Source organism: Capricornis sumatraensis, chromosome 1 (assembly GCF_032405125.1).
Source record: "Capricornis sumatraensis isolate serow.1 chromosome 1, serow.2, whole genome shotgun sequence".
NCBI classification, from domain to species: Eukaryota; Metazoa; Chordata; class Mammalia; order Artiodactyla; family Bovidae; genus Capricornis; species Capricornis sumatraensis.
The window spans coordinates 37,003,823-37,030,319 of NC_091069.1; the positions used below are offsets into that span (position 1 = coordinate 37,003,823).

Below are 26,497 nucleotides of genomic sequence, written 5' to 3' on the forward strand. Positions count from 1 at the left end.
GACATCGCTGGTAGTGGGGCTGTCTCCCGGAGGCGGACCAGCGAACGCCCAGTGCCGGCGCCCGGCAGCCTGGCGCCCCTCTCTGCGCCCCTGACATCCTTACCCGGGACGCAGTGACCGTGTTTAAATCACAAGGGCGTGGGTCAGGCTACCCTAGGACTTCATGTCTGTTTATTTCCCCATTCACTGGTGAGTATCTTCTGCACTCTCGGCGGGCATCCGTCTCGCGGCCGTGGCTGCTGGGCCCCGGGGCCTCTGCTCGTACCGGCTGGGTTGGGAGGGCAGCGGGCGGCATGTGGGCACCGGGCACTAACCAGCCGCCCAAGCCCGTGCAGGAGTCAACGTCAAGGTTGTCTAGGTGGGGGTGGTGGTGGTGCTGCTGAGAGCATCCAGACAAAGGAAGTGAACTCGCAGCCTTCACTTAAGTGACGGCTGGGAGGGTGTGTGTACGGTCGCGGTGGGGTGGAAGAAGAACCAGAGGCCAGGGCTGAACCCGACTAATAAAACCCCCTCTCTGCGGAGGGCTGCGCCCGGCCTGGCGCAGGGGGCTCCAGCTCTTCCCGGCCCCTCCCCTTCTCCTTTTTGTTTGCATGCAAGTCTTGGCGTCGAGGCCCGCGGCCGCCAGGCTGAGCTGGTGCAGCGGCCGTGTTTGCAGAGCTCCGAGGGGTGGGGAAAACGCCCTCTCCACACAGAACTCGACTGAAGCCACAAGCAGCCGCACAATCACTTGCTACATCTCTCGATCCCTTTCCTCTCCACAGCCCCTTAACCCGACGCGCCTTTCTGGGGGCCGAGGCTGGGGAGGAGCCGCCCTCCCCGCTCCCCCGGGCTCGCCTGGAGGAGCCCGGGCCGGGCAGCGGAAGGCGGAGGTTTGCACCAAACCTGAGATCGGGGCTGGGAGGGATGCGTCCCAGGCGCCCGGCTGGTTGAAGAGCTAGCCCCTGGCCGCTGGGACTTGCGTGCCGGCTGCTGCTTCCTTCCTGCGCTGAGAAGAGGAAGAGCGGTCAGCGGGCGAGCGCTGGCGGCCCCGAGCGCGCTCTCAGGTGCGGGCGCAGAGAGCCCGGCCCCGCAGGCTCCAGCTCCGCGCAGTCCTGCTCAGCTCAGAAACCGGAAAGTTCATGCTTCTTGCTTCAACTTTTCGGCCCGGCGCCGAGAGAGGAGTGAACGCTGGGACATCAGGCTGAGAGCCCGGCGCGAGTCGGGTGGGCACTAGCCTTTCCCGAACCTAGGAGGAAACTGACTTTGGAGTCCTAGTCCCTGACCTCAGACTTGCCCGGAAGCCTAGCATCCTCTCTTAGTCTCCCCTCCCTCAACCCAGCCTGCTTGTTTAGAAAAGAGACTGCATTCTCAAAAGAGAGTGAAAATCCCCTCACCCCTGAGGCTTGCTGTGCCCTCCTGCGGAGGACCCCTTCCCTCCTACCTCCAGGTACCATATGGGTGAGGCTCTCAAGGCCGTTGGAGGCTGTGTTCCCCTGACCACTCAAAACTCACCGAGATGTGTGTCAAGGCCCATCAGGGTTATTGTCCCCTGAGAGATTAAGGTTGGGCCTCACTTTACAGTTGATTAGCATTTCATGGTTGTAGTGCTCCACCCCCACCCTGTGAAGCCCTGTGAGCATAACTGTGAAACTGTGAGCTCTGCATTAGTGTCATGGTAACTAACAGGGCACCTGTGGCTCAGAGAGGGTGTATGACTTGTTCAGAATCACACAGCACTTGAGTGGCTTACCTTGGACCAGAACCTATTGCTTTTGTTTCCAAATCCAGTGCCATTTCTACGCTATGTAGAAACTGTAAAATGAAAACGAGTTTGGTACCCCTGTTTCCTTAGCTGTGGTCTTTCTAAAGCCTACCCTACTTTTTATTTTTAACCATGTATAAAGGCACGATGGTGAAAATGTTGAGTGTTGTGTAGCGAGTACGTTGGCATTACACATTCGGGACCCTGTACGTGCCCATGGCTTGTGTGAGGATAATGGAACGCTTGTATCCTGCTTACAGAGTACAAAGCACTTTCACATGTCAGCCATTGGTGGGCCAACTTGGCCCCTCTGGAAATTTCCTTTGCAATCAGAGTCCGGGCATCCTTAAGGCTTTTAATCCAGGGGATGTTTTTCAAGCTGTGAGCTTTCAGCTGCTGTGGCAAAGGCTAGAGAAAGGGCTTGGATGGCAGATGTGAAGCTTGGGGAAAGCTAACCCCTTGGGGCTTTATGTGGGACATTTTGCAAAAAGGAACACTAGAGAGACATAGAAATTTAGGAAGGCAGCAGTACTGGACTTGGTTTCCCTGAGGTTGGCCTATTATCATTATGTAATAGCAATATTCGTTTTCAATAGAGATGGGTTGAATTGGTTTTAATGTAGACAGACGGCCTCCGCTACTTACTGTTTTGGGGTTTTTTCTAGTTCTGTCACTTAAAAGAAAATTCAGAGTCATTTTGTGCCAGTGGGGACTAGTACAGGAGAGGAGGAAAGAGGAGGTTTGCCAGAGTGGTTTTCAGACAATGGGCTTTTTTGAGAGCCCTGATGCTCTGGGCTTGTAAGGCGCTTCCTCAGGGTATGAGCTTGTTTTTCTGTGAGATCTGTTTTGAACACCTCTCATCCTCCTTCCAGACAGTTTCCTGATTTAACAGCAGAAGGCACGAGAGGAGGAATGTGAAAGTGTGTATGTTTGTTGACTTTTGTTCTGGGTTTCTTGGCAGCCCTGACTATCTGAGATCGGCCGAGATGACTGAAGTGATGATGAACACCCCATCCATGGAAGAAATTGGCCTCAACCCCCGAAAAGATGGCCTTTCCTACCAGGTGAGTTCAGTACAGGTTCCCTTCTGGCTTCTTAGAGCCTAGTGGCTTTTGCTGGGGCTGGTGGTAGACTTAGTTCTGTATCCCACTGCTGTTTGTAAGATCTATGTGCCCTTGAGAAAGTTCCCGAATGCCAATAAGCCTCAATTTCTTCATCTGTAAAATGGGACAACAGTCGTTTTACCTCATAGAATTGTGAAGATTCAACATGATGAAATAACATGGGTAAGGCAGTCACAGTACCTGGGACGCAGTAAGTGTTCAGAAAGCGTGAGCCAGTTCTTAATTAGTCATCCTGGCTGCTGTGAACTCTTCCCTTTATGGTGGCAAAGGGGGAGGTGATTTGTGCAGTCAGTTCAGACCAGAACTTCCCTCCCCAGGGAAGCCTTGGGCAGTAGTAACATTGCTGTGAGGGGCATCGTGTGAAGGATGGTCTGGTGGAGGAACTGCTGTGTCAAATGCTGCTCTCTTCCTCTGGCTGATGGTTGATCAACTGATTCCAACACGGTTAGTGTTCAAACTACTTAGAGTTGAAGAGACCTTTCCCCAAAGGGTAGCTCTCTCAAGGATGTGATTGCCAGCATCCAGCACAGCGATTATCCTGTGTGGTGGATCCAGAATATATAAGGACCGAAAGGGTGGTCTGAGTAATGCCTTCAGATTCTCAGGCCCGTGCTCTTTCTGGCCTACCATATGCTTTCCACTGCGCCTGGCCCACTGCAGAGACCTTCAGATACCTTCAGGGCAGTGAACTGTTTTCAGATTTCTGAGGAGAGTGCCTAGGTCATTACATGGGGAAGGAAAGAGTCTGTTTTTAAGGGAAGATCTTGGAAACTGTGGCATGCCTGAATGGGGAAAATGAATGGGGTGCAGTGGGCTCATTCAGCAGATACTAGCTGAACGCTGCTATGGGCCACGCACTTTACAAACAGTGCTTGTTCAGTCTTGACTATAACTCTGAGGTGGGAATTATTGTTCTGTTTCACAGATGAGGAAACAGGCTCAGACTGAGTGGATGACTTGGGTCTCGAATTCCAAAGCCTTACTCTTCTGATGCGTCATATGTCTGTGCCTTAGGGTTGGTTCTTGGCTAGAGTTGAGCCTTTGCTCTGGCTAGTCACTCCTTAGAACCATTCTAGGTTTGTTTTTTGTGAAGAAAGAGAAAACAGAAAGCTGGGTGGGTGTGATGGAGGGAGGGTGATCAAAGAGAGCTGAAATGAAAGCTGAGGTTGGCTTAAGTAATTTGGCAGGTGACAGCAGGAGTGACACACTTGGGAGGTTCAAGAAGGCCCCCTTTGTTGTGTGTCGATATGGGCAAGCCTCTTCTGTTGGCTGGAAAGAAGTCTTCAGGTAGCTTGAGGGGGTTCGGGGTTGGGGGGTGGAAGTACCCTTTCCTGGTTGGTTTTCTGTCTTCCACCCTCAGAGGGTCTGTAAGAGACAACTGCAGGCCCCGCAGCCTGTGGGAGGGCAGAAGTTTCCTGACCCACTGGCTGGGGTGTTTTTGGATACCAGTTTCCAAGTCACTGAATCAGACTGAATCTCTTTGTGGTTACAGGTGAGGGGTTTTTTTTGTTTGTTTGTTTCGTTCTGGGTTTCAGATTTCCATCACAGAACCTTTCCAGACACAGTCGTCGGTATGTCTTATGTGTGCTTTCTATATTCTCCTTTTGAATACATCCCAGGATAAAGGGCCAGGTCCTAGAGGGCAGTTTTCTTGACCTTCAGGTTACTCTGTTGAATCTGAGGGAGAGTAGGTAATGACGGAGGAAGGTGCTGTGGTGCTGGCTGAGGACAGCTCAACTGGGGCTGCTGCGGGCTGGAGGAGAAAAAAATTGCCTCTGGGCTCCTGAGATAACGCGACGCTGCCTAAGCAAAGGGCCCTCAGATCTTCGCTTGTGGTGCTAGACTAAGGGCCCAGTTTTTACAGCCTTTCAGGGGATCTGTTCCTGCTACCTTGAAGCAGACTACTGCCTAGTTCCAAAATATCTTACCTTGAACTCCAGTGCAGTCCATCACAAGATTTCAGAAAGGTCTTCCTGGGAAGAGAGAGGGGAGTGGTGGTTCTCTTCAACCAATCAGCATTTAGTGGACACTTGCTGTATGTAACATGCTATGCTGGGCATTGTGAGGAGGGTCCAAGGCTTATGGGGGAGACCAATATGCACATAACTGGAATACAGGCCATCTGGTGGAGCAGTTGGAAAGCTATGGTCAGTCTGGGGATGTGTGGCAGTGGGAAGGCTTGGGAGGAGAAAGTCAGACTGGGGCCTTGAAAGAAAATTAAGACTTTGAGAGGACACTTCCATCTCTAATTTTGTAGGCAAACCTTTGGCTTGCCCTTGTTTGGGCCAGGCTCAGGGCTCTGCAGCTAGTTGGTCTGACAATTGTCACCTAACCAGTATTCTCTGGGTCCACTCAAAGCCACTGCCATCCAATTAAACACATTCCCACCAGAGCTCTGGGGACTGGCCGAGGTCTGTCCATTGTACATGCTCAGGCTGGGCTTGGATCTGGGGGCAGCAGAGCTTTGAGCTCTGTTCTTGGCATTCTTCCCGAGGGTAATAATAGTACATGGCTTTTACTGCGACCTGCTTTTCCCAGGAACTAAAAGTGGGATGGAGACATCAATCTTGACTTAGCAGTTGAAACAGAATCTCAGACTTGTGGTTTGACCTTGAAATAAGGTCGTAAAATAAATAGGCACACTGGAATTTGTCAGTTGTTCCCCCTACCTTCCAGACCTCCCCAGAACGAAGCTTTGCTGATTTCTCTGCCCCAGATGTGGCATCTTTCTTCTCCAGTGCCTGTGGCATTTGAGCTTAAATGATGCTGCCGTGGTCCTGCCTAACCTTCTCCCTGCCCAGGTCTCCAAGGCCAGAGGATGCCTTATTCCCTCTTTGTGCCTATCACCCATCACCCTTCCAGTAGCCCTCCCCAAACTGAGGTGCCTGCTGGCTTGGGGCCTTGACAAAGCAGGTGCTAAGTGAATGGTGGTAGTTTCAGTAAAATTGAGTCTCTTGATTCTAAAGCTGCTCACCTGCACTTTTGCTTTAGAATTTTTAAAGGGCCTCCTCAGCCTCAAATCTCTCTCTGCTCAGTCATATCTGACACTTTGCGACCCCATGGACTGCAGCCCACCAGGCTCTTCTGGGCATGTGGATTCTCCAGGCAAAAATACTGAAGTGGGTTTGTTGTTTCTTCCTCCAGGGGACCCTCCCCATCCAGGGTTCAAACCTGCATCCCCTACACAGGCTCAGACAGATGTCTTTTTATCCCCTAAGAAATCTGGGGAAGCCCTATCTCTTGTGCTTGGGGAGTTAGTGCTGTTTTATGAGCATGTATAAAAATTGACAGAGCCAGTACCCTGTTTTATCTTAACATTTACTTAGAGAGTCAATTCAATATGTGCAGTCCATATCTGCTTTCTCACTTGGCATGAATTATCTCACCCTCCCAGGTGGGTGAATGAACAGTTAATAGAAAGTAGAGTACATTTTGGGCAGGGCTGTAAGTGGTGGCCAGCACACAGGGGGCTGAGTGGGAGGGTCTTCAGAAGGAGGATGGGGTTCTGTCCCTGCTGGGCTGCAGCTCCCTCCCCACCCTGCATCTGTCAGCTTTTTGTTCTCTGGCTCGATGGATAGATGGATAGGGATGTTTGCCTAATGCCTTCCTACTTTCTCTAATTCAGGGAAGCAGGTCAGTGGCTGCCTTGCAGGCTCCCTGCAACCCCACTGATTGTGACATTTTGGAATGCCTCTCTGACCGGATCTTCTTCTGTGCTGTGCCTGAGTTGGTCTGGGCCCTGAATAGGGCAGGGTCCTGGGCGTTCACCTCTGGTCATGGATGTTGCTGCAACCCAAAGGTTGTGCATTTCAGCCTGGCCACCCAGCTTCCCCAGCACAGCTTGCTGAGGCTTCTGCAGTTTTTAATCCCCTTTGCTGAGTTCTAGACAGAGATTTGGCTCTTCGATCTTCATTTAAATCTGCCCCCTCTCAAGCAACTGGACCAAGATCTGATAACTTTTACCCTTCCTAGGCTCTTGAAATTCCCCTCTGATCATCACCCTGTCCTTCCCTGGCCGCCCGTGTTCCTCCTGCTGTTCTTGGCTTCATGCTCCTACCGTTTGACGTCCACCCACCAGGCAGAGGAGCAGCGGACTCCCCTCCTCCTCAGGGAAGCCAGGGAGGGTGCGCCGTGAACGGGAGCACTGATTCTGTATGCACCACAGTGCCTCGTGTGCTGGGCTTTCCCTTTGATCCTCAGCGCTGAGAGCTTTCCTGCATCTTCCCTTGCATTTCCCGAGACAGGAGGGAGGGATGTCCTGGCTTTTGTAGGACAGGGAGGGGGGACAGTGGTGGGTGACCTTTTCCTGCCACAGTCCTGTCATTTGCTTCTTGCAGTCTGAGCCTCTCTTTCAGCTCTGCATTAGGACAGGTCTGAAGTACCGGGCTGGCTGAGACCTGGCCCCTCCTGGGTCAGACTTTCTCTGTCTCTTCCACCTCCAAGGCCAGCATTTTGCCAACTCCCTTTCCTCCCCCTCCTCACTCTTCATCAGAAGCAGCAACTCCTGTCTCAAAGAGCAGGCTCAGCTGAACCTCTACAATCAGACAGCGGCTCAGAAACGCTTGCTCGTCACTCACCTGTCTACTGAGCCTTTCTTGATGGGACCCTCGCGCCTGGCTCTCCTGTTCCCTCCTGTGTAAGTGCAGGTGTGGAAATCCGTGACAGGCTGGGGTTCCTGCATGTGTCTCTGCTCTCTTTCCCTCAAGCCCCTGCTTACAAAGCCGCTCCAGGCGTGTCATCAGCCCCCTTTGTCTCCTCCTCCTGGCGCCACTGTCTCATTGGTTACCCCCAGCTGCAGTACCCTCCACGTGGTTCTCAGGAGTTTGGGAGCCCTGGCTGAGCAGGCACACAGAAGTCCCCTGGTCACCAGGAAATCATCTTTCACATCAGACTTAAAAAGCCTGAGTTGTCCCTGGAGGGACATAAAGCTAAAATTCCAAAGCACTTGGCAAAAGACGTCCAGCCATGAACATGACATATTCCTGGAATCCCAGCATGTTTTCTCTCTCCTGTCCCTACCCCGTCCACTCCACTCCCTGCTTGGCACAATTCATAAGAATATGAGGCAGAACAAGGCAGCTAGAGCCACAAGGTTCAGAAGCAGAGGGAGTCTGTTTCTTTGAGCAGCACTGGGGCTGCGTCTGCACGTGCTGCCTCTTTCTGAGCCAGCACCCAGGTCACGTCAGTGTTCAGGTTATGTCTACTTTGTGTGGGGGATCCAGCACCTTCCTTCCATGCCCAGGGCCTTGACGCCTTGACACACAGACACACGCACGCGCGCACGCTCACACACACACACACACACACACACACGGCATTCACTGTTTTGGAATGCCCCTGGGTGAGAGCCTGCAGAGGGCTGGACTTATTCCCACGGGGGCTCCCCCCACAACGCACACACCGTGGTCACAGCAGTGAGTCTGTAGCACCGCCAAGGAGAGAACAAGCTTGCTTCACTTCCCCAGCCAACGTGACGCACACTGGAGCCATACAACCCGGCCTTCTCTCAAAGGGCCTGTGTTGGGCCTGAGGCCTCTCAAGCGGTGGTGTGTGCATCGCTCTCCAGGCCCAGGGTCTGTGTCTTAGACGGCTCTTTGTTCCCACAGAGCCGGGCGCAGAGTCCGGCCAATCGTTGTTTACTGGATGCTGTGTGATTGATTGGCCCCTTCTTCTCTCCCTTTCCTGAGCTGAGAATTCTCTCTCCACCTTGGCCACCCCATGGCGTGGGTTCTCACAGGATCAGCATTTTTCTCTATGCTGACCTAGTCTCCCAGGTGGGATAGAGAGGAGGATTGTACCATGAGGAAAAGGGATGAGTTTGGGTGGCAAATCTTGTGACTAGAGCCAAGAGCTATTCCTGGGTGTCTAGTGAATGTCCTGAAATGATCTCTCAGGCCCAAGTCCTGAAATAATCCTCTCAGGATGAAGACAGGCCCTCATTCACACAGGGATCAGAGCTTCCTGTGCTTCACTCCTTTGCAGTCTCATAGCCATGGAGTCCCCTCAGCCATCTCTCATCTCGCCACTTGCCTTCCCTTGTCCCTGAGCCCAGCTCAGGAGGATCTTTATCAGTCAGTCAAAATCTGGTGTCTACCCCTCACTCCTTGACTGAAGGAGAGCCCTTTGTTGCACAGACCTGTCTTAGAAAAAGAATTAAAATTTCCCCAAAGTTGCAAATTGACTTGACTTTTTTGATCTCAAGGGAAGTTTGGGAGCTCCCTCAGCCCCCTCTCTGCTAGAATTAACTGCCTTGCACTGTGAGAAGCTCCTTTTACATAAACTGTATAGAAGAAACACTCAAACATTTAGCTGAAGTGACACTGACTGTCTATAACTCAGCCAGGGATTGTATTGGAGCCAATAGGAAGGAAGGTTCCAGATCTCTCACCATCAGGAGAATTGCCCTGAGCAAGGAGAGCAGTCACAAACCTCAGTCCAGTGTGTGTGTTGGGGAGTGTCTCTAGGTCTGACTTTCTCCTAACTTGAACCTGAAGGTGGTTCCCAGGCAGAATTAATTAGTGTGCCTTGAATTCATCTTCTGTGTAGAGCTTGAGACATCTCTGGATTTGAGAGGAATCCTTGATTTTCCCAAATTGCTAAACATTTTCTCCAGACACAGCCCTATGTGTCAGCTCTAATTTTTCAGCAGGCGAGTGTGTGTGGGTAGCCCCAGGCTTAGCCGCTGATTCCCGGGGACTGAGCCTGAGATGCCTACATGACTGCACGCGCACGCACACAACACATTCGCCTCCGCTTACATGAACTCTCACACACATGAGCACACTTACACACTCACTTATGACCAAAATGGCAGATGGCAGGATGTTAATAGCAGTTATTTTAGATCAGAATTCTATAACTGTAGGAAAACTTTCTTTTCCTTCCCCCCTTTTTGAGTAATTTCACATTTTCACTGGGTATATATTTTATTATTCTTATGCTTACTTTTCAAATTTTTAAAGTAACACATACCCCCTGTGGAATTTTTATTTTCTTCTTTAAAGTTTTCTTTTCCAAGTCACCATAATCTGACCATGCATAAATTGCAACTGTTAACATTTTAGCATCTTTTCCTTTCTTTTCCAAGGCACTTGTATTTTTATGTGCTCAAGATACTGAATTGTGTTCTGCTTTTTCACTTAATGGTGTGTAAGTCATCAGCATCACATTATCATAACTTATCATAAAAATGCCTCAAAGCCAGCATTTTAATAACTGTGTGATATTTTATCATAAAGTTACAATATGATTTTTTTACCATTCTCTAATTGTTTAGTTTTTTAGATTGTATACATTTTTATTTTATAAATAATATGATAATTTATATATAATTTTAGATATAAATCTATATTTGGAGTTTATATTATTTCTTAGAATAGGGTCTTAGAAGTAGAATTTCTGAGTCAAAAGGTGTAACAGTGTCTGTGTGTGTGTTATAATTTATAAAGGTGATACTAATTCCTTCTAGAAATTTAGAGAAATATAGAGAAGTACAAAGGAAATTTTAAATGCCCACATTCCTATCACTGAAACATTTTGATATATTTACTTCTAGTTTTATATTTATTTTTGTTAAAAAATAAAATTGAGGAAATACTGTGTGTGCTAGAGTGAATCTAGTGTCTTTTTTCATTTCATACGATATTGTGACTATGTTCCTGTCATTTGGTTCTCTTTGTAAACTGGCATTTCATTGTGTTATGTACCACCTACTACTGAATGTTTAGGTTGTGGCATATTTTGTTCTTACAGAGAACACTGCTTTGAACATCATTTTACACAAAGCTCTGCACAAGTCTGATTCGTTTCCAGAAATTCCTGGAAATAGAATTACTGAATCAAAGAGATTCAACATCATTAAGTTTCTTGATTATATATTACCTAAAAAACAGAAAACAAAAGAGTTTATCATAATATCCCAGCTCCCAGCATTGAAAGCTTTAGCACATAGAATCTCTGGGGGTATAAAATCTATACAGGTAGGATGATGGAGGGGCTTTGTGGAGAGAGTCAGAAAGGTGTTCGATTATTTTAAAGTGTTTGAGAGATGCTGTACATCTTCCTTGGAGAAGGCAATGGCACCCCACTCCAGTACTCTTCCCTGGCAAATCCCATGGACTGAGGAGCCTGGTAGGCTGCAGTCCATGGGGTCGCTAGGATTCGGACACACGACTGAGCGACTTCACTTTCACTTTTCACTGTCATGCACTGGAGAAGGAAATGGCAACCCACTCTAGTGTTCTTGCCTGGAGACTCCCAGGGATGGGGGAGCCTGGTGGGCTGCCGTCTGTGGGGTCGCACAGAGTCGGACACGACTGCAGCGGCTTAGCAGCAGCGGCAGCAGTGTATCTTCCTCTAGTTTATTAATTGCTTATTTTGAGCAGAGATGATAGCAGTTAATGACGTTTGGACACCATTTAGCCAGCATTCTAAAATAGCCAGTGACATTCTTGTCCTATAGTAGATATGTTGACACACTTTATGGATTATGAATGTATGTGAGTTGGCGATTCCCCTATTTATCTCCTTTGTTAAGGATGTTGGAGCACTGTGTGACCTTGAGGAAGATGGGGGAAGTTGCCTTGGCCTGGAGACCAGCGAAGGTTGAACAGATCCACGTTAGTCCCCTGAACCCTCTGGGTTTTCCTGGGGTTTCAGGTCTGGCTCATGGAATGGTCATGGTTTAGGAATATTGCTTCCCCTACTCTGCTCAACATTGTGTGGCAGCCTGGATGGGAGAGGAGTTTAGGGGAGAATGAATACATGTATATGTGTGGCTGAGTCCATTTGCTGTCGACCTGAAACTGTCTGTCACAACATTGTTAAGCAGCTATGTTTCAATATAAAAGTAAAAACAAAAAGAAATATAGCTTCTCTGGAATCAAGGATACACTGGGCTCTTAGAAGTCGATCTGAACATCATAGAAGTCTTGGGCCAGCGTTCAAGGGCCTTCCATCCAACAGCACTGCATGACCTCTGGTTCTTTGCAACAGGTAAATAGCCTAGCATTCCAGTAGGGCCCCCGTATGCCTGGTGGTTTGCAAAGTTAATGTGTTATACAGACAAACTTTGAAAGTGTATTTTATGGTTACCATCTATGATAAGTAATACTAGTTTTCTTTTTTTTTTTAATATGTTTTAGACAAGCAAGTAAAGAAAAAATATAATTGAGCCACAGTGTGTGTGTGGACAGGAAAGAGTAACAGAGGTGGTGCCTGGCTTCTGTGGTGGGTGTCACTGTTGTCACCATGAGGAACTGCTTTCTTCCAGAGTGGAAGATACACTCTTAGATGCAAGCATTCTTAAAGATCAGTTAATACTAAATTATGATTTCTCTGTTTGTGTGTGTGTGTGTGTGTGTGTGTGTTTCATTTGGTCCCCTGGATACAGCAGTTAAAGCCATATCAGAAATATTTTTGGCTGTTTTCCTTGGCACCCTAATATTGGAGGTTTTAATGCCAAGTTACTTATTAATAAATGTTCTGTGTATACACCACGTCTTGTTTCAGCAAAGTGTTAAAACCAGAGGACAGCTGGCCCTGGGGTTCACAGAAACTTTCCAAGGGATGTGACAGCAGAGAGCATTTGGGGAAAAATCAGTTTCCACATCTTTGGCTTCCCTCTGTTGCTTTCTAAAACTGTGTTTCCTGAAGGCAGATCTCACCAGTTCTCTTTTCCTACCCTTCTGGTCAAGATTGCCCTCCATCCTCTTTGTAAGAGGACCTGCTTCTCACCAACTTGAATCTTTTAAGGTGCTTCCCCAGCATGTAGAAACTTTCAGGGCATCAACAAATGGACCATTTAAAAATGTTACTGTCTAAAAAGCTTCATAAGTCCCACTTGTCTATAGGAAACCAATGAAAAATTGCCTTTGTCTTTAATAATTATTTGTGATATGTTTATTGATCACTTATATACTATTAGCTGCAATAAGACAATCCAGAATTTTGTTTTTTTTAAACCTTAAGGTCACAGGACATAAAAACATTAAAAGTCACTTTATATGCAATAAAGACATACTATTCCTGAGAAGTATGAAAAAGCTAATGACTAAAAACTTTCAAACAGGAAAATATATTAAGATAAACTTCTATGGAGCAGTAGAATGGACATACATTTTCAAGTAGGGAAAGGAATATGATTTGACTGAAGAGCTTGTTCATGAGGTTTTTTTAAATAGGTGATGGTTGCTATCAAATTGCTATGGTGTTTATAAGCCATTGAGTACACATTTAAAAGAGTAGCATAAAAGTTTTATTTTAAAATGCTGATGTTTATCATATAGCAAAAGTTTTAGGTGTCAGTTTTAAAAGGTGTGAAAGGAGACAATTTTTCAAAATTCTTTCAAAGTATATACCATATTTGGAGATCGTGAATATAGATATTCTCCTTGGGATCAAAACTGTGGTACTGTAGCATCTCTGATGGGGTGGGGGAGACTGGATCACCTTTGAGACTTGGACCAGTCTCTGTCAGATGTGGGGATGCACTCCAATGCCAGTAGCATGACACTGGGTCACCTATGTGTTCTTTGGACACTGTTAGTGATATAGAGCTCAGAACCTCTCAGCACAGCAGGGTTTTAGACTATTAATCTGGACAACTGGTTTCTAAGCTTGGCTTTGCTCCTGTCTATGTCATCTCAGGTGACTCCCAGCATCTCTTTGGGCCTTGCCTTCCCCCATGTGTCATGGAGAGAGTTGATTCTATCATTTTTTGTTAAAATGTTATATAATGAGGTGAACTCCTCCATCCTAATCTTAGTTGGCCCCTGGAGTTAAAGAAAATCTTCTCTCTCTTAGACTTCATGTCAGCCTTTCAATTATTTGAAGGTACCTTTTATGTTCCCCTCAAGTCTTTTCCAGTTTTAAAACTTATTATCCTTCAACCTTGACTTATACAGTCATCTCTATGAAGGTATTCTTTTCTCTAGGCCATTGGCTTTCAAACTTTTTAATCCTAGTCTCTTTTACATTCCTAAAATTATTTAGGACCCCCAGAGATACATTTGTTTATGTAGGTTATATCTTTTGACATTAAGAGAGTGTTTAAAATTTTTATTATTTATTAACTCCTTTAAAATAACAATTAAAACCATTACTTAATATAACTAATGATTTTAATAAAAGTAAATATATTTTCTAAAACAAAGAAAAGTGTTCACTTTTTTTTTGCAAATCTGTTTGATATCTGTCTTAACAGAAAACAGCTAGAGCCTTCACTTTATTGTGATTTGATATGTGTTGATTGAAGTCAATGAAAGAAATCTGGCCTATGCAGATATGTACTTAGAATATTTTGGCAAAACTGAATAAGTGGTAGTTTCTTGAAGGTTAGTGGTAATGTGGAATCTGAAACCTTATCAGTGAACTTTCTGTACTTTTATATAAAATTCATTAGCCTATCTTGCACTTTGAAAGACTCTTTTACCCATGCTTGGTTTCACAACCTGATGTACTGATCATTTGGAAAATATAGGTTCACCAAGTTATGCAGATCTTCCAAATGTTAATACATTTTGTTACATAGTATTAAAAAAAAAATCACATTAGTTAGTATCTCCACTGGTCTCATCAGAAATTCTTCAAGTGATAGGAAACTGTCAAGCTTATGATGGCTGATACAAGTTTTCCAAAATTCTAATTTTTGCTTGAGACCTCAGTTTTTACCATTGGTAACAAACATCATCAGACATTTTTTTTGAAATACCATTCTTATGTCTGCCAAATATCCAAGTCTGAATAACCATGGTTTGTTGGTCAATAATTCTTTCAACTGAAATGGTGTTCCATGGAAAAAAGTAGCTAGTTCAGCTTGCAACTCAATCCCATAAGTGTTTTTCTGTGAGACAACTGTTGTGCTCTGACATGCACCAGAAATATTGTATTCCAATTTTGCAATGGCACCTGACTCTGGTGCTCTTGCCTGGAGGATCCCACGGACGGAGGAGCCTGGTAGGCTGCAGTCCATGGGGTCACGAAGAGTCAGACACGACTGAGTGACTTCACTTTCATGCATTGGAGAAGGAAATGGCAACCCACTCCAGTGTTCTTGCCTGGAGAATCCCAGGGACCGGGGAGCCTGGTGGGCGGCCATCTATGGGGTCGCACAGAGTCGGCGACACTGAAGTGACTTAGCAGCAGCAGCAGCAACTTTGCATAGTGTATTAAAAAACATGTACTTAAAGAATCAGTGTTTAATAAAAGTTAATCTTTACTGCTTCATCAAGGACATGGAGAATTTTGTTTTCATTGTGAGTGGGGGGTGGTGAAGAATACATTGACTACCAGTTTGCTGCTACTGCCATCAATAATTCTTGCATCGTATTATTAGTCACTCAGTTGTGTCCAACTCTTTGCAACTCCATGGATTTATAGCCTGCCAGACTCCTCTGTCCAAGGAATTCTACAGGCTTAGAATACTGGAGTGAATAACCATTTCCTTCTCCAAGGGATCTTCCTGACCCAGGGATCGAACCCGGGTCTCCACATTGCAGGCAGATTATTTAACATTGGAGCCACCCGTACCAGGAATTTCACCCACTATTGTTTTTCATACCATTAGTGCAGGTATCAACATGAGCAAAACAGCAAATAACATCTTAGTATTATGAAGAAAGTATTTTAACTGCATGGACACTCTCCCTAAAAGGACCTGAGAACTGAGCTTTGAGAACCACTGCTCTAGGCTGAACAGACATCAGAGGGCCGCAGCAGGGCATCTCAGTGCAGAAGGTGTAGATGAGCTCCATGAGAGGAGCAGACCTCTAGGAACATAGCCCTGTTTCTTTCAATGTTTTTTCATCAACACTGTAGTTATGATCAACTCAAATCTCCAGATCTCTTTTATTGGACCTACTATCAAGCTTCCTGTTTGGGAGGGGGCAGAAAACTCTTAAAGACATACATTAGCTGATGACCTCACTTTGCGAAAAGGTGAGTGGGAGGTGATGGATGTCGTCCAAGTGGACACTTTTCACAGATGGTGGAAAGACATGGATAGCCATGGATTGGGGAATCCTCAGTCTAAGACAGGCAGTTGAAGCCAGAAAGCTGCCTTGAGTCCAGAGAAAAACCTAAGGGGATACTGAGTCCAGAGAGGGCACAGGGAAGGTGACGTTAGACAGGTCAGGCAAACCCGAGCAAGATCATGAGAATAAGGAGAGAGTATGAGTCCTGAAGCAGGCCAGCCTCATAGTGTGCTGCAAAGGTGGTGATGACTGAAGGCCAAGCAGAGGCCCTGGAGCGGGGCTGTAAGCAAGTCCTTGGAGACCTGAAAGTTGTTTCCATCCAGTGATGAGTTTGGAAGCCATGTAGTAGCAGAGCCCCAGACAAGAATGGGAAGGCTATGGGACCAGGCCAAATATTCAAGATTTTTGTCTCTAAAACAAAGAGTGAGGAAATGGTTGGAGACAGCAGCCCTGTCAGTCTGGGCTTTCTGAGAAAGGGAGTGTGTGGCTCTGGGACACTTGGGTAGAACAAATGGGAGAGAGAGAGAAGCCATTCCCCAAACCCTGAGATGACTGAGAAGCTTGTCTTCTTTTCAAAGGGCAATAATGATATACACAATAGGATGTGGGTATATGAAATTATCCTATGCCAGATAGCTGCAGTGTTTTCTTACCACCCTGGAGAACTTTGAGAGACATTCTTTAATATTCCAAAAGCCCCATCAGCTCACTGGACCCAGAATTATCAGCAGTAATTAGTGCTAATTAGTTGGAATTTGGAACTCTTGACTTGCAGGATGGGTGTGTGTTGGAGAGATGTTTATGAAAGATGGTGTTTATCCAGAGGATTTCCTTTTCTTTTAAGTTTCAAGCCTAGAGGCTTAAGCATCTTTAATTCAAAGGAAGGAGATCCAATAGTTGTTACGAAGCCCCAAATCTCTACTCAAGTCTCCTTCAGGATTAGAGACACCAGGGAAGGGTAGGAGAGGGTGAGGTGGATATTCCATAACCCTGTCCAGGGGAGATTCGAGCGAGGTGAGTCTCAAGGATGGAGAATGAGGTCACTAGCATCCCAGTGGAGATGGGAGATTGTTCTTCCTTGTCCGCTGCATCCATCAGTGGCCACTGTGCCCCTAAGCTCTAATTCTTTCTGTTCTTAACCGGCCACATTTCACTTTGAAAAGTCAGTAAACTGCAAGTGGTGATAAAGCAAGTTGTACTTTTTTTTTTTTTTTAATTAGCTGCCTCTCATTCACTTAGCCTTTGGCAGAGCAGGATGCTGGTAGAGATCTGCCCATTGTTATAAACCAGCCCCTCCTAGGGAGGAATAAACACACAAGGCCAATCCATTGTTGTTCTCCAGGAAAAATAGGCAGCAGGACCTGGGAGTAGGCTGGGGGAGGGAGAGAAGGATGCATAAACGGGAGACTTCTAGCTGCAGGAGCTTCCACTGAAAGGTCAGGATCTGGACCAGGCAGTGGCTTTCATTCCAGCTGGCCTAACTCACGCCCCGGTAGAAGAGAGGCCCTGGAGAGGAAGTGATGAAGTCACAACCATTTCTCCAAAGAACCTGGCCTAGAATTTGTGAGCACAAGCCCAGGAGTGCTGCTGATTTCCTTCTGTCCCAAGCCACAGCCACAGACTTTCCAGCCCCTCAATCTAAATGTTCCCTGGGGACCCCAGCTTTACCTAATAAGAACCATCATTAGGAATTTTAAATTTACAGAACATGTTCGCACATACCTGTATTTAGTTCTCTCCAAAGCCCTGTAAGATGGGAATGAGCATTAATCCCAATTTATAAATGAGGAAAGGAGGGGGGTGGGCCTCCACATCTTTGAGCCTGTTGGGTACCACGCTGGCACTCAATCTGAAGCATCATGTAATCCTTCCAACAATACAGTAAGAGTGGGAACTCCTTCCTCATTTTACTTGGGAGGCAGCTGAGGCTCAGGGAAATTAAAATGACTTGACCTCAGTCATAGAGATAATAAGATCCAGGGACTAGGGAAAAGCCAGATCTTTCAGACTCCTGGTCTACCTGCGAGAGTGGAAATTTTCCATCGCAGGTTTGAGGTTGATTTTTTTTTTTCCCCCTTCAGGGAGGGAAGAGGCTCACTGTGTGGTTTTGGATGCTCAGGGCCTTGGAGAGCCACCTGGTTATTCATTTCAGACTCTATCCCACCTCCCCTCCTCCCCTTCCCACCCCAACATGCCTCTTCCTTCTATTCCTCTCCAGCAAAGAGGAACCGGATGGCCAAGCTCCCTGGATCTCAGCTTGCAGAACTGGTAATTACCCCTTTGTGTCTAGTTAACCACCTTTCATCTCCTCTACTTGCTGGTGTCCACTTTCCCTTATTAGCATCTTTCAACTCTTTGCCAAGCCCTCCGCCCTGTTTGTGGCCAGCTCGGGTTGTGGTTGTTTGTCGGGGTGATGGCTGAGGGATGAGTGTACATGGTGGGGTGGCAGAGGGGAGGGGGAGCTGCTCCAACCAGAATCACTCACATTTTCCATCCTAGGTGCCAGGCATCTCTCCTCTCCCACCCCAGAGGCAGCCAGGTTTAGGTCACCTGGCTTAGAGGCAGACAGTTGATAGCTAGGCCTCCAAATTTCAGGCCTTTGGAACTTGGATATTACCTTTCAGTTCCCTTGTGTGGGTGAAATGGGAGCTGTCTGACCGGCAACTTTTATACTTTCAACAAAAGCCTGCTGACTAATTCCTCATCTCCAGGAGCTCACCTTCAACCCCAGATTTCCCTGCTCCGAGGCAGCCCATGTCGGCCCATCAGCCAAACATCCTGAGCTTTCCCGGACAGTCCTACTTCTGCTGTCCTCATATTTAACCATTTACTTGTGTAGCAATTTATATTTACTTGACTTTACATGTTTCATATGTTTATATTAATAAAAATTAAAGGAAAAATTTTAAACTTAGCCTCAATTCAAGTGCTTAAGAGCCACACGTGGCTTGGTGCCATCGGACAGTGCTAGTAGAAGACATTTCCATTATTGTGGGAAACATATTCCAAATACTGTTCTATTGGACAGCTCCGATATACACAGGCAGAAATTCCAGCATCCAAACTACAGCTCGCAGATCGTTTGTTCCTTGAAGGTCCTAAAGCTTCTCTGACCTTTCGAGTGAACTCATTGGAGTTCCCAAAATGTCAGAGCCTGTTGGGATTGGAGGCGACCCGGCAAAGGATGCCTTTGAAGAAATGTCCCTTATGAAATTCACCATTATCAAGTTTGGAATACCTGCTGTTCCTCCACAGTGAGACAGGTGGGGCCTGGGATGTTCTTGGTGCACGTGATCACCAAGACTTCGTGTGCAAAGAAGGGAACTTGGTGTCTCTTAGTTTCATCCAAGCCATTGGCCTTGGCAGCCAAGGGGACAGCTGGTTGTAGAGTGCAGTCTTGGTGGACAGAGCAAGGGGCAGGGTTGAGAGAATTCCAGCTGTGAGGGATGCGTCTTGACCTGTCCTGCCTGGAGGGTGAGGGTGGGAAGTACCTCTCAGAGCCTCCCCATAGTCCTTTCCGGACTTCTTGGAGGGCAGCCTTTGCTGCAGAGAGAAGAGAAAAGGAGTTTTCCCCCTTCCCCAGTCCAGGAAGAAGGGGCGCTTTGGGGTAAGAGGTTTAGCCAGAAGCCTTTTCTTTCTGGAACAGGGGCAATTGGTTTATCCCTTGCCAGTTCCTGCAGGCAAACAGCATGCTGGCCTGGCCTGCCGCCCCAGCCCTACCTGTCATGTGCTTGGCAAGTCTCACTTGAGTCCTTTTTTCCACTGCCTTCCCCACCCCATCAAATTGCCGTTGCAACCTCTCATTTTTCTGCTGCCTAGATGATTAAAAAGCATGACTTAGTGGAAAAATCTTGACCTCCTTGGGGTCAGCCTCTTAGGCAGCTGTCAGAGATAAGATTGTACTGGCAAAATACTCAGCTATGCTTTGCAAGGCTTTCTGTCTGGATGTAAGGAAATGAGAAGCTGTTTGGTTCTGGGTGCGTCCTGTTTGTCTTTGGAGAGAGCTACAATTTTCAGAGACATAAATTGGTATTATCTGATAATAAAATATAATCTCTGATGGGAAGGTTAGATTATTATAGTGATTTTTTAAAAGTAATTAACAGGGTTTGTTATAAAAAAATTTTTTTTTTTTTATGGTGCCTGCTCTGAGCAATTCAGGGAGCAAAGTTCTCTGGCAACTAAGCAGTATCAGAAGTTCAATGCTCAGACTTCCCCCAGGGACTTAAAAGACTTAATTGTGTGGCTCCTGGTATGAAATTGTTTGGAGTTATTTTAATTATTGTGTTAGTATTGCTACCTCTTGCTTGGAGGTTGAATACTTACCATAGTCCTGTTGAAACTGCTCCAAAGAGGACATTCCTATTTGAATTTAACATATGTCCTCAAAGCATTTTATCATCTTTGTATTTGCCCAGGATTTGATTCCATTTAGTAAGACCAGAGGCCACTTCACTTCTTAAATGGAGAAACTCAGGCCCAGGTGGTTGACAGGTCTTGGTTAGGTAGGGTTGGACAAGTGATGTCAAGGACATAGTGAGAACCTGGGGTCTGTGGCGTGACCCTTTGTGTTATCAAATGGGCGCCTCTTTTGAAGTCCTGTGGGTCTGAGTTTGGGTCCCCGTTCAGCCACTTCCTAGCTCTGCGGCCTTGAGTGAGTCAGTTGCCCTCTGTGTGCTTCAGTTTTCCCATCTATAAAGAGTGATCACACCACTGCGTACTTCAGAGGATTATTGTGATCTGCGATTCTGCCCAGCAAATGTGCCTGCCATATCTTCCATCAGCAGCAGCATCATCCTTATCTTCACATTTTCCCTACTTTTAATGAGAGACCCCCTCCCAGCTCAGAACGAAGTCACCTGCTCTCCACCACATGCCCTTTCCTTGTTGTCCTCCTCTTCCTTTTGCTAGCCTTGCTGCTACGTGTCCCTTCGGCTTTTCCTCAGCATGGGCGACTGTAATTAGAAGCCAGTCACCACCTCTCTCAGCCGGGGAGTCGCAGCATAGGTACAGCCCCAGGCTTGAGGTCAGAGGGTAGAGGCAGGGGTCCAGGGCTGTCCTGGGCCTGGTGTCCATCCCCTCCTGATATTTCGCAGCTCTGTCCTTGAAGATGTAGAACAACTGTCCAGACTCGACAGTTCATCTTTTGGACCTGTCTGCCCAAGATGGTCATCTTGGGGCCTGAACTGCCAGATGGGCCATTAAAGCCCAGGGTCTTACCCACCATCCCTGCTCAGCTTTCCAGGAAATGGGCATGTTGGCTCAGTGGCATCCATTCATTGTTCAGAAGATGTAGGTGCTGAAAACAGCAGATCTGGTTTGAATCCTGGCTCTTCCTTGTAGCCCTCAGAGTCCCAGGGTCTCTCTGCTCCTGGTGGTGGGGCATGGTATGTGGTGTGGTGGCTATAAGGCCTAAGGCAGGTGATGTCTGAAAGAGCTTTGTAAACCGTAGCATACTTTCCACTTGTGGGGTTCCCCTCACTCACGCCCAAGGCTTGTGCTTGGAAGGGCATCTGGTTCCCCTTCGCAGGGAGGGGCTCCAGCTTCACATGAGAGAAGTGAGGAGGGGCCCAAGTAAGCCCCGTGACCTTCTCCCTGCTCGGCCCTGGAGTCTAGTGCACAGCCCAGTCCAGGGGCAGACCTGCGGGCTGTTTGCCTCGGGAGGAGGACGCCTGTGGTGGTGGGGTCATCTTTCCCCACGCCTCCCTCCACCACCACCCCCAGCCGAGCCCCTCCCTTCCTTGTTTTCCTCCTGGCTGCCATTAGGATACTTTTTATAAGCCTCGTTAAATCTTTAATGATGCCTGGTTGTGCAGCTGGCTTAAGACTTAATCCCCAGCAATAGGGCTTTATTGGATAAATGGTTAATAATCACTCGTCTGCAGGGACTGGGGAGGTTGTGTTGAGGCCCATGATTCCCAGAAGCCCCACATGGCCCCTTGACATGGTCAGGGGACCACACTTCATGAGGTCAGGTACAGTAAGACTGGGCACCCTCATCACATCCCAGAAGTTGGGCAGGCCTGAGGTTCTAGGAGAGCCCTTTTAGTACCTCCAAGGAACAGAGCAAGGCACGGGGAGCCCCCAGGTTCTCTTCAAATGTGTCTCTACCCCCTCCTTGTTTCACTTTCCTTTCTTTTGCCATGAACAAGCTGTGTGACCCTAAGCAAGTCTCCTGATCCCTCTGCCTCAGTTTCTGTATCTATTATAAGGACAGGTTGGGAAGAGATGAACTTATAGGTGCTGTGTGATTCTGTAAGCCCCAGGAGCCCAGACAGTCTCTTCTCTCCAGCTCTCTGGTGTGTGCCCGAGGGCTGTGTGTGGCAGGGGACCAGCAGCCCTTGGGATTAAGCACTTAAGCTGCTGGGCAAAGAATTGGGTCATCTGTAGTCACAGGGCAGCGCGCGCAAAGGGAAGCCACAGAGCCTGGATTTTATAGCCTAGTTTAGGGTTTCCCCTGGCTCTGGGCAAGACACACAGTAGGCTTAGAAAAAGGAACCTTGTGGACAGGACTTTGGAAAGAGAAGTAGACTATTTCAGGTATAGAATTGTCAAGGTGGGTGTTGTTCAGTTGCTCAGCCTTGTCCGACTCCTTGGAACCCCATGGACTGCAGCATGCCAGGCTTCCCTGTCCTTCACTATCTTCTGGAGTTTGCTCAAACTCAAGTCCATTGAGTCAGCGATGCCATCCAACCATCTCATCCACTGTCACTCCTCCTCCTCCTGCCTTCAATCCTTCCCAGCATCAGGGTCTTTTCCAATGAGTCAGTTCTTTACATCACGTGGCCAAAGTATTGGAGCTTCAGCTTTAGCGTCAGTCCTTCCAATGAATATTCAGGGTTGATTTCCTTTAGGACTGACTGGTTTGATCTCCTTGCTGTCAAGGAGCCAGGGGTTGTTCACAGGTGGAAAAGGAGCCTGGGATTGTGTTCCCACGTGCCCGTGTCTGGGACCATGCATTCAACTCTGATTTGACTTCAACTTCACAGCTGTAGTGAGAGTAGAACCTGTCTTCTTAGGGGGCAGGTGGTATTGGGCATGGACTTGGGAGTCAAACAGGCTTGGGTTTGAATCCCATTCTACCACTGCACATTTCTAGGCTGAATGGTTTGGGCACCCTCCTTCTCCAGGTATCTCCTGAGTGGCATTAGCAGCACCTGTGTTTCAACATGACTGTGTTGGGTGCAAATAACCTACATAAAATACCTGGTATCTGGCTCACATCAAGTGTTGATAATTATCCTGGGAGGAGTTTGCTGTTGTGGCACCTGTTGTATGCATTGTACTTGTAGTTAAAATGCTTGCCACAATTGGAGATGTGACTCACTGTGGAGGACATGATCTTGAGTTCTTTTATCTGAAAACAAAACCAAAAAGGACAAACACCAATTTGGTAGCACTGCCACGAAAGCCTTCAGCCTCAGGATTATTCGGCTGAGGGCTGATTTCCTCTGTCGCCCTGGAGTTTGCTCCCTGCCCCCTGCCTGATGCCCCCCAGGGCATAGCATGGTCCCTGGTGTACAGTGGGGGCCCAGTCCTGCACGTGAACGTGACTGGGTTCTCTGCTTTTATTTCAGATCTTCCCTGACCCGTCAGACTTTGACCGCTGCTGCAAACTGAAGGACCGTCTGCCGTCCATCGTGGTGGAGCCCACAGAGGGGGAGGTGGAGAGTGGGGAGCTCCGGTGGCCCCCCGAGGAGTTCTTGGTCCAGGAGGATGCGCAGGACAACTGTGAAGAGACAGCGAGTGAAAACAAGGAGCAGTAGAGTCCACGCCGGCTCCCTCGGGGTCACACCAGACAGCCTCTGTACCTGAACTGTGTTCTTTCCCACTACCACGGACGGAGAGCGTGTGTGAGCCACTGCAGTTCTGCACACGTCAGATGATGGCTTCCGTTCTGCACCTGCAAATCACTGAGTTGGTTTTCTTTTCTTTTCTTTTCCTTTTTTGAGATGTTGGGCAGCGGAGCCCTCTGCGACTATGTGCCAGGCCTTTGAGAAAGGAAGCTTCTTAGAGCAGGGGTGGGGTGCGGGGAGGCGGGCGTCTTGGAGATCGTTATCTGAACTCAGGCGGGCTGGGGGCAGCCCTGGGACTCCAGTGGGCTCCGGGGGAGGGCGTCTGGGGCAAGAAAAACAAACAGGAGATGAAAGAGAAAATACACATTTGAGAGAAAACATTGAGCAGAGAAGTGCGGCCAGGAAGGATGGACCCAGCAGCACACACTGGCTACCGAGACATCACCCCATAAAGTCTTCATCTCTCTCTCTAGTTTTGCCCACTGCCCGCCTTTGTTTTTATTTCTGGTGTGTTGGTCTGTAATGGGAGGCAGGTGAAGGAGAGCCGTGGAGCCTGGCTTCCTGCAGAGCCAGCCAGAGGTAATGCCGGGAAAGAGAAAATCTCCTGGTTCCTTCTCCAGACCCTCCCCTCGGGCCCTGGCAGGTGCACCTGCCTGCTGTGATCTGGAGGTTTTTTAAGAGGCTGCACTTTTGAGCGTTACCCTGATTTATCCTCTTTGCCCCCGACCCTAGACCTTTTGGAAATAGCGAGGGCCTTTCCTGCCCTTGTTGGAGGGCCAAGATAGATGCTTGGACACCGAGGTCCGTCCCCCGCTGCTCTCCCCAGACTCGCTCTCCCTCTGGGTGGAGGCATAGCGTGGCGGGGCCTCCCCCCAGGGCTGGCCCTTCCTCCTCCTGACTCCCACCCTCCCAGCCCCAGCACAGCCATTTGGGTGGCTGCTAGCCCTGCGTGGGTTCGAGCCAGCCTGACCAGCCGCAGTACCCACTCCCACGTGGGATTTTGGCTTCTTTTTCCGGTGGGGGCTGAGTGGCCAGCAGGGGAGACTTTTTCTCTGTTTCTCACTGGGAAGTGAGCATTAAGGCAGGTCCTGAGAGCTGGCAGAGCCTGGGAGCTGTGAATGGCGGTGACAGGCAGCCCGGGGATGGAATTTGAAACTCAAGGGTATCATGAGATCCTGGGCTTCGTCCCTGGTGTTCCTGGATGCAAAGGGTGGGTGGCGTGGGGAGGGAGCTGCATCCCTTCCCACTTGACCCCTGCGAGGGCTGCAGTTGCAGAGAAAGCTACCCTGGACTTAGAGCTTCTTATCATAGTTAAGAACCGTCTGGAGCTGCAGAGATTGCAGGACGAAACCCTTCACACATCTCTATCTCAGAGCAGGACTGTGCAGCCAAGAAGCGAGCTCAAGTCCCTCCCTGGGGTGAACACAGCCGACTGAGGCACCCACCTCGTCCCCTCAGGGCCCCAGGCCGTCCAGGCTGAGCCCCTTTGGTTGGGACACGCGTGTAGACTTGTACTTATTACCTCAAGGTTAGTGTGGCTCTGGGGAACGCTGGGGCGGGAGGACCAGCGTGGCTAACTAGTATCAGCAGGACTTGGTTCTGGGCAGCCGATGCTCATCCCCTCGCCCCTCCGCCCCCACCCTCTGTGTTGTCTGTTCATGTTGCATACACCGATGGCAATAACTTCTTCCAGCTCCTCGGGCAAGTGGGAGAGGCCTGCAGCCGGCCCTGCGAGGGAGCGTGTCTCTCTCTTTTTCTCTCTCTCTCTCTTGTTCTCCCTCTTCTCCTGTTTCAGCCGCAGGGAGCCTTTCCCCATTCCTCTCCCCCCTCACAGCTGCAGTTCTCATCCCATGCCTCCCTCCGTGGATGGGGTCTTGCCTTTGAAAATCCCGTGTTTCTGTGTCCCTGTCTCATGCTCCCCTGTATCATCTGTCCCAGTCTTGCCGTGTGATGGGAACGTGCTTGTAAACTGCATAACAAATCTGCTTCGTGTATATGTGTGTTTATGGGGGTGGTTTATTATTTTTTGCTGGTCGCTAGATCCCTTTGTATGACCACATGGAGTCCGAGCAGGCCAGGGGCTGAGAGCTTAAGTCAGGACCCTCAGCGGTGAGCCTGCTGTGGGGACCCAGCTGCTCTTGAACAAGTGGCTGAGCTCCTGTCTGGCCTCCTCTTTTTTTTTTTTTTTTTTAAGTAACTTGTGTGTATTTCTAACTGATCCTATTGGGGAAAAAAAAAAACCAACCCTAGTATTTCAGTAAAAATGCCTGTTGTAAGATGAACCTCCTGTAACTTCTATCTGTTCTTTTTTGAGGCTCAGGGAGAAACTAGCATTTTTTTTTTTCAAACTACTTTTTGTCACTGTGACAGTTGTAAATAAAGTTTGAAAATGCTTTCCACTCTGGTCTGGTTTCTTTTTTTCTTGCTGCTCTGTTGGAACCGACAAAGTGTAGGAGCTACTCTCGCAGGAGGCTGAGTTCAGCATAGCCGCCCCGTGTGAGGGTCCTTATGTACCTCACCTGTTGGCCCTTCTGGGATGAACCCATTCGTGGTTTTTGCTGGTTGAATGAAAACAGCTTTTTTCTTCTACACTAGTGGTTCTAACTCTAGATGCACGTCAGAGTCACCAGCAGAGCTCTAAAAAGTTATAAATACCTGCATCCTACCCCCCACAGACTTGGATTTGAATGGTCTGGGGTGAGGTTCAGGCATTAGGATATTTTAGAATCACCTGGAGGAGATTTTAACACACAGCTGTGGTTTTAAACCATCTTTCTAAGAGAAGAGAAAGTGTTAAGTCACTCAGTCATTTCCGACTCTTTGTGACCCCATGGACTGTAGCTCACCAGGCTCCTTTGTCCATGG

The 26,497-nt window shown here is 48.1% G+C and overlaps 1 protein-coding gene across 1 annotated transcript; it reads left to right on the forward strand.

Moving 5' to 3' along the window:
* On the forward strand, window positions 1–25,939 carry LBH (LBH regulator of WNT signaling pathway). The gene is made up of 3 exons (XM_068971882.1): window positions 1–189; window positions 2,703–2,805; window positions 23,414–25,939. Exons 1-3 carry the CDS (start codon window positions 164–166, stop codon window positions 23,600–23,602), a joined length of 318 nt encoding a protein of 105 aa, XP_068827983.1. The 5' UTR covers window positions 1–163; the 3' UTR covers window positions 23,603–25,939.
* Window positions 25,940–26,497: the final 558 nt, after the last annotated feature.